General features: G+C 76.4%; 3 protein-coding genes across 7 annotated transcripts; 2 read left to right on the plus strand and 1 right to left on the minus strand.

The window, feature by feature from the left end:
• Positions 1–798: 798 nt before the first annotated feature.
• Positions 799–3,212, plus strand: INPP1 (inositol polyphosphate-1-phosphatase). 2 transcript variants are annotated; one of them, XM_087771774.1, is made up of 6 exons: positions 799–1,086; positions 1,714–1,925; positions 2,003–2,063; positions 2,147–2,347; positions 2,435–2,609; positions 2,717–3,212. In XM_087771774.1, exons 2-6 carry the CDS (start codon positions 1,722–1,724, stop codon positions 3,207–3,209), a joined length of 1,134 nt encoding a protein of 377 aa, XP_087627900.1. In that variant the 5' UTR covers positions 799–1,086; positions 1,714–1,721; the 3' UTR covers positions 3,210–3,212. The 2 variants fall into 2 exon arrangements, with proteins under 2 accessions (XP_087627900.1, XP_087627902.1); XM_087771776.1 differs by lacking the exon at positions 799–1,086 and having other exon boundaries at positions 1,583–1,925.
• Positions 3,213–3,922: 710 nt separating this feature from the next.
• CD63 (CD63 molecule) lies at positions 3,923–7,152 on the plus strand. 3 transcript variants are annotated; one of them, XM_087771798.1, is made up of 8 exons: positions 3,923–4,058; positions 4,302–4,375; positions 5,850–6,038; positions 6,129–6,203; positions 6,289–6,384; positions 6,466–6,609; positions 6,686–6,769; positions 6,869–7,152. In XM_087771798.1, the coding sequence occupies exons 2-8, from the start codon at positions 4,310–4,312 to the stop codon at positions 6,932–6,934; spliced, it is 720 nt and encodes a 239-aa protein (XP_087627924.1). In that variant the 5' UTR covers positions 3,923–4,058; positions 4,302–4,309; the 3' UTR covers positions 6,935–7,152. The 3 variants fall into 3 exon arrangements, with proteins under 3 accessions (XP_087627924.1, XP_087627925.1, XP_087627926.1); XM_087771799.1 differs by having other exon boundaries at positions 3,960–4,099; XM_087771800.1 differs by lacking the exon at positions 3,923–4,058 and adding an exon at positions 4,101–4,124.
• A 121-nt stretch (positions 7,153–7,273) lies between these two features.
• Positions 7,274–10,524, minus strand: RDH5 (retinol dehydrogenase 5). Of its 2 annotated transcripts, XM_087771788.1 has the most exons (5): positions 10,252–10,524; positions 8,949–9,273; positions 8,279–8,537; positions 8,048–8,211; positions 7,274–7,951 (listed from the first exon to the last, which is right to left on the minus strand). In XM_087771788.1, the coding sequence occupies exons 2-5, from the start codon at positions 9,262–9,264 to the stop codon at positions 7,728–7,730; spliced, it is 963 nt and encodes a 320-aa protein (XP_087627914.1). In that variant the 5' UTR covers positions 9,265–9,273; positions 10,252–10,524; the 3' UTR covers positions 7,274–7,727. The 2 variants fall into 2 exon arrangements, with proteins under 2 accessions (XP_087627914.1, XP_087627915.1); XM_087771789.1 differs by having other exon boundaries at positions 8,312–8,537; positions 8,949–10,524.
• Positions 10,525–10,565: the final 41 nt, after the last annotated feature.

Consider the following 10,565-nt stretch of genomic DNA (forward strand, 5'->3'; position numbering starts at 1 on the left):
AGAGGTTCTGGCAGGGGCTTGTCACCAGCCGCCGCCGGCCCCCCGAGCACCGGGGGCGGGCCCGCCGCCCCCGCAGCTGCCCGCTCCGGGCCCCCCCCCCCCCCCCCCCGGCTCCGGCCGGGGCGGCGCGGCGGGACCCAACTCCCGGTAAGTGCGGCGGGGCCGGGCGAACGCCCCGGAGTTGGGTCCCGCCGCGCCGCCCCGGCCGAGCGGGGATGCGCGTCCCGGTGCCTCCGGCCCCCGGTGCCCTCCCGGGCCGCCTCCGCATCCCCCGCTCCGGCCCCCGCCCCCGGGCCGTGTCCCTAACCGTGCCGCCGGGCCCCCTCCCCGCTCCGCGTCCTCAGCCGCCCCCGGCCCCCCCCCGCCCCGCCGCGCCCGGTGCCGGCCCCATCAGAACCATGGAGAGGGCAAGGAGGGAGACGCGGCCGCTCCCGTGGCACCGGGGCGGCCCCGGCCCCGCTCCCCGCTCCCGCTCCGGCGGGGGGCCCGGCCCGGCGGCGGCAGGGGGGCAGACCCGGGATGGGCAGGGGGCTCCCGGTGCGGCGGGGCGGGGGAGCGGTCCCGTTACCCCCCGGTGCGCGAGGGGATCCCGCCAGGGGGCGTCGCTCCGGAGCGGGCGCGTCCACACCGGAGCCGGTAAAACCGGAGCGGGGCTCAGCGCCGGGACGAGAGCGCCACCGCGCGGCGCGGGGCGGCACCGCCGCACCGGCAGCCCCGGGGCGGGGGGGGCCGGGGTCCCGGGAGGGAGCGGGGCGGGTGGGGGGGGTCCGGCCCCGCCGTTACCCCCCCGCCGAGCCCCCCCCGGGGCGGGGTTTCCCGGCGTCACCGCGTCCCGGTGTCACCGGTCCCAGGACCGCGGAAGCCGCGGGGGCGAGAAGCGGCGCTCGGAGCCCCGACACCGGGTCGGTGCGTGTCCCCCCCGCGCCGCACCGGGGTCCCTCGGCCGCCGGGGTCCCCCCCCCCGCACGCCCGGGACCCCCGCACGCCGGGCGCCGGCGCCGAGGGGGTTAAGGCGGCGTCGTGACGCGTCCCGGCCGGCCCCGCCCCCGGGCCGCCCCGCAGGAGCTGTCACCGGCCCCGGCCCCGGTAACGCGGCGGGGGGGGCGGGGGGGGGGCCGGGATCCCCCGGGGGCGTCGCGGGGGGGGGGCCTCCGCGGGGGGGGCGGGGGGCGCGGGGAGGGGGCGGGGCCGCCGCTGCCCCGGGGCATCGCCGCGGGTGCCCCCGCCCCGGGGGGCCGCGCTGCGCGGGGGGGCGGGGCCCCATCGCCCCACGGGCGGCTCCGGGGGGGCAGCGGGGAGCCCCCGGCCCCGGCTGCTTCCTCCTCCACGCGGGACAGCCCCCCCGACGGGACAGACCCCCCCCAGGGGACAGCCCCCCCCCGGCGGGAACCCCACGGCGGGGCCGCTTCCTTGGCCAGGCACAGCCCCACGGCCACGTCCCCACGTCCCCAAGTCCCCACGTCCCCACGTCCCCACGTCCCCACATCCACGTCCCCACGTCCCCACATCCACATCCACGTCCCCACGTCCACGTCCCCACCCCAGGGCCGTGGCCTTTGGGATAATTTTAGCCGGGTCCCCACCCTGGGGCCAGGCCCGGGCAGGATGAGGCCCTGGGCGCTGCCCGCACCCAGCAATTGCGGGCAGGGCGCCGGGGGGCCGCGCTGGGAGCGGGGAGGCGGCCGGGCCCCCCCTGAGCGCCGCGGCCCCCAGCCCCGGCCATGGCGGGGCTGCTGCAGGCGCTGGCGGGGGCCTCGGAGAAGGCGGCGCACATCGCCCGGCTGTGCCGGCGAGAGGAGCCCCTCTTCCAGCTGCTGGTGGCCGAGAAGACGGGGGCCGACAGGAACAGGAGGTTCCTGCAGGACTTCAAGACGCTGGCGGACGTCCTCATCCAGGAGGTCATCAAGCACGACCTGGGGAAGGAGGTAGGAGGGGACGGGGGGGTCCCCAGCGTGCCCCCGCACCCCCCAGCACCGCGGCTGAGCCGCCCCGTCCCCCCCAGTTCCCTGAGCTGCGGGGCCACATCCACGGCGAGGAGTCCAACGAGTTCAGGACCGGGCAGGGTGAGTCCCGGGGGGAGCAGCGGGGCCGGGGACCCCCCAGGCCGGGGGCCGCGGGGCCGTCGCTGAGGCCGGGGTGCTGGCAGGGGAGACGGTGACGGTGCGGGTCTGCGCCACGCCGGGAGACACCGCGGCCCTGCTGCTCTCCGTGCTGGAGCCCGAGCGGGCGGCCGCCGAGCTGCTGGCAGCCGCCGTACACCGGGACGTGGTGCTGGAGGATGCGGAGCTGGCCGGCGTGGAGCTCAGCATCCCTCCCCAGGACCTGGCCATCTGGATAGACCCCATCGGTGAGGGGGTGCTGGGAGAGGGCGGGTCGGGGACCCCCACCCACGCACTCCGCGGCTGAGCCCCGGCGAATTCGGCTGCACCCGCAGACTCCACCAACGAGTACATCGGCGGGCGCGAGGACGTGGCCCCCGTCGACGGCATCGCCCCAGCAGGGCTGTGCTCGGCGCTGGTGCTCGTCGGGGCCTACGACCGGCGCACAGGCTGCCCCGTGCTGGGCGTCATCAACGAGCCCTTCTTCTGCCGGGACCCCCTGACCCGCAGGTACCGGCACCGCGGGGAGCACCGAGGGCACGGCCTCATCCCGGCCCCCACAGGCCGGGGAGAGCCTGGGCCCCCAGGGGTCCGCGCTCACGTCCCTGTCTCCGCAGGTGGCAGGGGAGGTACCACTGGGGCGTCGCGTACGGGGCCACGCGGCTCTGCTCGCTGAGCCCCCCGCCGCTGCGCCCCGCGCCCTGCGTGGTGCTGAGCCGGGCGGAGGGGGAGGTGGTGCGGGCAGCCCTGGGCCCCCTCTGCGGTGACCACCTGCGCTTCGCCGCCGGCGCCGGCTACAAGATGCTCTGCGTCATCCTGGGGCTGGCGGACGCCTACGTCCTCTCCGAGGGCAGCACCTTCGCCTGGGACGCCTGTGCCCCCCACGCCATCCTGCGGGCCCTGGGCGGGGGCATGGTGGCCCTGGCAGGGGCCCTGCGGGCGCGGCGGGCGGGCGACACCGGGGCCCCCCCCGAGCTGGTCTACAACCGCCCGGCGGAGGGGGCAGCGGGGGCCGAGCGCTGGGCAAACCGGGGCGGCCTCGTGGCCTACGCGCACCCCCAGCACCTGGAGGCCGTGCTGGCCGCGCTGGCCACCGTGCCGGGGCTCTGAGCCCATGGTGGCCAGGACCCCGGGGTGCAGGGTACGGGGTATGCGGGACCCCGGGGTGCAGGATAAGGGGTGGCAGAGACCCCCAGGGTGCAGGGTACGGGGTGGCTGGGAACAGGGTGGACAGGACCCCGGGGTGCAGGACACGGGGTGGCAGGGACCAAGGGGTGCAGAGTGTCTGGGACCCCTGGGGTGCAAGGCACAGGGTGGCCAGGACCCTGGGGTGCAGGTATGGGCTGGCTGGGACTTTGGGGTGCAGAGTATGGGGTAGGTGGGACCCCAGGGTGCAGGGTACAGGGTGGCAGGGACCGAGGGGTGCGGTGTCCGGGACCCCGGGGTGCAGGTACGGTGTGTGCGGGACCTCGGGGTGCAGGACACGGGGTGGCAGGGACTGAGAGGTGCAGAGTGTCTGGGACCCCGGGGTGCAGGTATGGGGTGTCTGGGACCCCGGGGTGCAGAGTACAGGGTGTGTGGGACCCCGGGGTGCAGGTATGGGGTGTCCAGGACCCCGGGGTGCAGGGTACAGGGTGTCCAGGACGCCAGGGTGCAGGTACAGGGTGTGCGGGACCCTGGGGTGCAGGGTACGGGGTGGCAGGGACGGAGGGGCGCAGGGTCCCCGCGGTGGCCGGGCCCCCCCCGGGTGCGGGGCGGGCTGGGAGCTCCGGGACCGCCGCGGCTCCGGCACCATTAAAGCCTCCCTCGCCGCCGCCTGTCTGTGCTGCCCGCGGCGGGGCGGGACCCACGCGGGGCGGGACCGGACCCACGCGCGGCCGGGGCGGGCCCGGGGTCGCCCGTTGACTCGCCCCGGCCCCGTCACATGATCGCCGAGCGCACGGCGGAGCAGCGGCGCCGGTGAGCGCCCGGGGCGGGGGGCGGCGGCGCCGGCAGCACCGGTACCGGCAGCGGCTCCGGGAGCGGGTGGGGAGCGCAGCAGGAGCGGTGCCGGGACGCCGGGACTCGGGCAGCGGGAGCGGGGCGGGGAGCGGGACGGCGGGGCTCGGGCAGGGGGAGCGGCCCCGGTACCGGTACCGGTACCGGGAGCGGGGCGGCGGGGCTCGGGGCTCGGGGCCGGGGCTGAGGCGGCGGCTCCCGCAGGACGGGCCATGGCGGTCGAGGGCGGGATGAAATGCGTGAAGTTCCTGGTGTTCGTCTTCAACTTCATCTTCTGGGTGAGTGCGGGGCCGGGGGGGACCGCGGGGGGGGCCGGGGGCGGCCCGGAGCTCCCACCCCGTCCCGCACCCCGGGGGGGCCGAACCGGGCAGACGGGCCCTTCCCTGCCGGGGCCGAGCCCGCCCCAGCCCCGTGGCAGGCAGCAGCCCCCTGCCGTGTTCCCCCCCCCCCCCCGCCCCCGTACGGCCCCTTTGACACCCCCTTCCCCCCCCTCCCGGCCCCGAGGTGGGGGTCGGGGGGACCCCGGGGGGGCCCTGCTGCCGGGGGAGCTGCGGGGGGGGCTGCGGGGTGAGGCTGCCCGCTCTGGGAGAAGCCTGGCACCGGGCAGCATTGCAGCTGCAGGCTGCCATCAGTAGGTTCCAGGGGTAACGAGGCTGGGCAGGGTGAGACTGGCACGCCCTGGCTGAGGGAAGCCGAGCCCCGAGGTCGGGGGGGACCCCACGGGTGGCGGGGGACCCCCGGGCCCCGCGGGTCCTGGCTGCCCCGGCCAGGGTCCCTGCGCGGGGCAGGGCGCGGGTTTGGGGAAGTCGGGGTGAGGAAAGAGGCGCAAGGAGCCCAACGGCCGTAGTGGGGTGCGGGGGGAGATGATGACGGGGGGGGGCGGGCTCCTTCCTGGCCGTCACCCTGTCCCCCCACGCAGGGAGTGACTCGTCCCCGTCCCCACCGTGATCCCGCCGGGCTGAGTCACCCGGGGGGGCTCGGGCCGCCCGCCAGCGGCGGGGGCACATGACGGGGACGCGGCGCCAGCCCCCCCCGGCCCCCGCCGCCCCGAGTGTTTGTGCAGCGGGCGGCTGGGCCGCGCTCTGTTTGCCCACGCCCAGCGAGCAAACAGGGCCAGCGGCCCCGGGGGCCCCGCCACCACGGGGAAACTGAGGCCGGGGGGGGGGTCCCACCCGTGGGGGGGCGCGGAGGCGGGTGGGATGGACCCGCTCCTGCCCCAACGCCAGGAAGGGCCGCGGGCGTCGTGGCCGCCATGGGCGTGGGGCTGCTGGTGCCCACCGGGACGGCGTGTGCCTGGCGTGGCCCCCCCGTCCCGGCACCCCCCCCGATCGGCCCGTGGTCCCCCCGGGCGGGGGGCTGGCGCCGGGTCCCCCCGCCGAGGCCTCTCACCGTGGCCGGAAGGCCGGACTTCCCGGACTTCCCGGACTTCCCGGCGTTCCCGTGGCCCCAGCCCGGCCCCCCCTCGCCGCAGCGGGACTGGGGAGCGTTCCGCCGTGGGGCAGGACCGGGGCCCCCTCCTGCCACCGTGCCCCCTTGGGGACATCGCCAGCGGGGCTGTGCCAGGCCGGGGGGGCCAGAGAAGATCCCCCCCCCCCCATCACCCCCAGGAAGGGGGTCCCCAATTTGGGGCCAAACCCTGGCGCTGCTCGACCCCCCGGAAAGGGAGGACGCTCAGCTGCGGGGGGCCCCCCACCCCCTTGGCTCCCGGCCCCGCGGGGTGGCAGCTGCGCCCCAATTCCCTCTGCCCCCCAGGTGTGCGGCGTGGCCCTCATCGGCATCGGCATCTACGCCCAGGTGGCCCTCAATAAGGCGCTGGCCGTCAGCAGCGCCTCCGCCTCCAGCACCCCCATCGCCATCCTGGTGCTGGGCGTCATCATCTTCTTCATCTCCTTCTTCGGCTGCTGCGGCGCCTGGAAGGAGAGTTACTGCATGGTCACCACGGTGAGCGCCCGGCCCCCCGCCCCCGCCCCCCCCTTAGCCCCCCCACCCGCCTTAGCCCCCCACCCTGACCCCCACCCCGTACCCCCGCAGTTCGCCGTCCTGCTCAGCATCATCTTCCTGGTGGAGATCGCCGCCGCCATCGCCGGATACGTCTTCAAGGACAAGGTGGGGATGCGTGGGGAGGGGGCGCGGACCCGCCCGGGTGCTGGGCCCCCCCCCCGCCCCCCTCTGACCCCCTCGGCCCCCCCAGGTCCGCTCGGTGCTGGAGGAGGGGCTGTGGGACGCCATGCGCAAGTACGGGGAGGACGAGCCCTTGACGGAGGCGGTGGACGAGCTCCAGAGGGAGGTGAGTAAGGGGGCGGCCGGGGGGGGCCGGGTGTCGGGGCCTCGGCCCCCCTGACCCCCCGGGGTTCCCCCCCCCCCGCAGTTCCATTGCTGCGGAGCCAACAACTACACAGACTGGGCCACCATCGAGCCGTTCGAGGTCAACGACACGGTGCCCCGCTCCTGCTGCCGCGTCAACACCACCTCCTGCAACGTCCACCCCCGCCCCGCCACCGTCTACGAGAAGGTGAGGACCCCCCCCCCGGCCCCCCCCGCTCGGCCCCGGGGGCCCGGCCGCCCCCTGAGCCCCGCTGCTCCCCCAGGGCTGCCTCCAGAGCATCGAAGCCTGGATGAAGAAGAACATCCTCATCGTGGCCGCCGTCGCGCTGGGCATCGCCTTCTTCGAGGTAGGACGGGGGCCGAGCCCCTCCCGCGTGTGGGGCCGAGTCCCCCGTGCGTGGGGCCGTGCAGGATGGGGATCACCCCCCTCCCCTCTCCCGTTCCAGATCCTGGGCATCATCTTCGCTTGCTGCCTGATGAAGGGCATCCGCAGCGGCTACGAGGTCATGTAGCCGCCGGTGGGCACCGCGGCCCCCCCGGCTCTCGCTGCCCCCCACCCGGGGGGCTCTGGGGCCCGCGGGGGCTGCTCCCGCTCGCTTGCTCCTCCGGGGCAGGGCCCCGCGTGCCAGCCCCCCCCCGGGGGGTCGCTGCCGTCGGACCCCTCCCCGCCTGCCGCCGGGGCCAGGGGAGCGTCCCCAGGTTTGGAAATAAAAAGAAAAGCTTCTGTAGAGCCGCGTGTCGCCCTGCGCCCGCCGGGCTGGGGGTGGGACGGGGTCCCTCCGGGGTGGGGGTCCCCCTGTGTCTATTGGGTGCTGTAGGGCCCCTGGGTGTTGCCCCGTCCTGCGACTGGAGCCTCCCCACCAGGAGGGGACTGGTCCCACTGGGAACAATGGGAGCAGCGGGGCCGGCATGTGTGGCTTTGGCGTGGGCAGCCGCGGTGCTGGGGGGCAGCGGGGGCGCCGGCTGGGCTCGGGGCCACGTCAACGGGACGCCGGGCTCTGCCGGGGCTGGCGGAACAGCAGCGACGGTGGCAGCATCGTCGTGGGTCCCCCTGAGGGCCGTGGCCCTGGAAGCCCCCCGCCCCCCACCCCCCCCCCCAGTTGCAGCAGGGTTGGGGGCTCTGTATGCCACGGCAACGCCACCAGCGGTCCCCGAGCCGCTCGGGGACCCCGTCCGGCCCCGGGGCTGCCACAGGGACGAGCGCCGCAGGCAGCCGTTTGCACAGCACCCGGGACGGGCAGTTTATTTGCAGCGTTGGGGGGGGGCTGGCAGCCCTGGGGGGGGACTGGTGGCCACAGCGGGGGACTAGCGGACGCGGTGGGCCGGCTTGGGCAGGATGGTGGCCAGGGCGAAGTCGACGAGGCAGGCGGGCAGGTAGGAGGCAGGCAGCCAGAGCAGCTTGGCGTCCCAGCCGGCGCTGTAGCGGGTGCGCGGGTGCCGGGCGCTCAGCGCGTGCTCCATGCAGCGGGTCACCTTGCCGAGGTCGGCGTCGCAGATGACGTTCATGATGAGGCGCTGCACCTTGAGGTCTGGGGGACGCGGGCGGGGGGGGGGGTCAGGCAGGGGCAGGCAGCGCGCGGCCGGGGGAAACTGAGGCAGCGGATGCCCCCCACCGCCCCACTCACACTTGTGGAAGAAATCCTCGCCGTAGCTGAGCCGCGTCTCGGGCGCCAGGCGCTCCCAGAGCTGGCGCAGGGACGCCTCGATGCTCTCCAGGTTGGTCACCGCCGTCTTGAAGAAGCCGGGCTCCACGATGCTGACCTTCACCCCGAAGTGGTACATGTCGCGCCTGCGGGACGCACGGCCGTCAGGGCGCGGGGCGGGGGCCGCGGGGCGGGCGGGGGGCCGGCACCCACCGCAGGCTGTCCGAGAAGGCCTCGATGCAGTACTTGGAGATGCAGTAGCCGCCGCCGTTGGCGGAGAGGCGGCCCAGCACGCTGGAGGTGTTCACCACCCGGCCCCGCGCCCGCTTCAGCAGCGGCAGGAACTGGAGCGTCACCTCGATGGCCCCGAAGGCGTTGACGGCCATGACCTGGCGGTAGTCCTCCATCCCCATCCACTCCGTGGGGCCGATGGGGTTGGCCACCCCCGCGTTGTTCACTAGCCCAAAGAGACCTTGGGGGGGGACGCGCGAGGTGGGGATGGTGGCCGCGGTCCCCTCCTCTGCGTCCCTGCCCCGCGGCACCTCCCCGGGCCCCCGTCCTGCCCCTGCTGTGCCCGTCTTGCCCCCAGCCCCTCTCCAGAGCCCCCTCAGCCTTCGCCCTGGCGGGACCCCCCTGTTCTGCCCTGTGACACCTCCTCGGGACCCCTAATCCTGCCCCCCAGCACCTCCCCGGGTCCCATCCTCCCCCCAGGCCCCCCCCCCCCCCCCCCCGTCCTGCCCCGTGCAGGTCTTGCCCTACAGCATCCCTCGGTGGGACCCAACATCTTGCACAATCGCACCTCTCCTGAGACCACCCATCCTGCTGGGACCCCGTCCCGTCCCCCCCCCCAGCACCCCCCCCGGGTCCCATCCTGCCCCCTCACCTTTCTCGCCCACCTCTGCCCGCACCCACTCGACGGCCTGGCGGATGCTGTCGGAGCGGGTGACGTCGAGCAGGGTGGTGCGGAGGTGGCCGGAGGAGCAGCCCCGCTGGAGGCTGTCGGCCCCTTTCTGGGTCAGGCAGGCGGCCAGCACCCGGTAGCCCCGGCGGGCCAGCCGCCGCGCCAGCAGGTTGCCGAAGCCGCTGTCGCAGCCGGTGATGAAGACGTGCTTGTCCTTGACGGAAGGCAGGGTCCGGCGGTCCCGCACCAGCCAGCCCAGCGCCCAGGCCAGCGCCGCCAGCAAGAGGTACAGCCACATGGCGGGGGCCTGCGGGGCGGTGGGCGAGGAACCCGGGCATCCTGGGCCGTGCCGTCCCCCGCCAGGACCCCCCGCACCCCACGGCGAGCTCCTCGCACCCTCCCCGCGCAGGGGACCCCCGGCTCTGCCCCACACGGGGGGTCAGACCCCCACCCGGGTGGAGGGTGGGAAAAGCGGGGGGCTGAAGACTGACCCCAGCTCGCAGCACATGTGGGGCTCGGTCCGTGCCCAGGGACACCTGGGGACCCCGGCGGTGGTCCCTGTCCTCCCAGCGTGGGGGGAGCACCCCGCGTCACCCTCCCAGCGTGGGGGGAGCACCCCACGTCCCCGACCTCCCTCCCTCCCGGCCGCCCGCACGGCGTGCCGGGGATTAGCCGGGCGCAGTGCGTCAGCGCCTGGCCGCGACCCAGGGCCCGCGGGGCGGCACCGGGGGGGTCCCGCTGTCCCCCCGTCCCCCTCCTGCGCTCCCAGGGCAGGGACGACCCCGGGCACCCTCTGCTCCTGCCCTGCACGGGGAGGTGACCGTCACCGCTGCCTCCGAGACCCCCCACCCACCCTCCTCCCCATAAGGAAGCCCCGTGGGGGGCTGTGTCCCCCTCCAGGAGCCCCGTTTCGGGGGGTCTTTGGGGGTGTCAGGCTCCTCCCATTGCCCCCAGCAGCAGGTGCTGGCCCACTGGGACGGGGGCTCCAGGCTGACCCCCGCGGGGCGGCAGCCCCCAGCCCTTCCCTGCCTGCGGGGGTGGCAGGGGGACACCCAGTGTCTGTCCTGGGTCCCCAGAGCTGGGTGCGGGCAGGGGACGGGCAGCAGCCCCCTGCGCAGCCCGGACAGCGGGGGCTCTCGGCGTGCGCGAGACCCGACAGCCTCATCTCACCGCGCCCCGCAGCCATGGCGCAGACCCACGGCGGGGCTGCGGTGATCGTGGCTCGCTGGCACCCCTGGCCCGGGTCGGGGTGCGGAGGGGAGCCCACCCACCGAGCCCCCCCTACCTGCGGCGGGGCAGAGGGTTCCGGGTGCTGCTCCGGCTGCGGCGGCCGAGGCGTCTGAGCCGGGGAGGCCACGGCTGCTCCTCCCTCTGTGCCGGGGCAGAGCCCGCGGCCAAAGTTCACGGTGCGCTAAGCCCCCCCGATCCCCCCGCCGCTGGGTGCAGCTCCGGGGGGCGCTTGGGGGTGCCGGGACGCCCCTCGCCTTGTTGGGGCACCCTCACCACGGAGGAGCCCCTGAGCGGAGCCGGGAGGGAGGGCACCCCCCCAGCACCCGCAGAGCCCCCCGGGCCCCCTTCCCAGCCCTGGGAGGGGGCAGC

The sequence above is a fragment of the Nipponia nippon genome, unplaced genomic scaffold (genome assembly GCF_047370975.1).
Source record: "Nipponia nippon isolate SJK-2023a ecotype South Korea unplaced genomic scaffold, ASM4737097v1 scaffold_35, whole genome shotgun sequence".
In the NCBI taxonomy this organism is placed as follows: Eukaryota; Metazoa; Chordata; class Aves; order Pelecaniformes; family Threskiornithidae; genus Nipponia; species Nipponia nippon.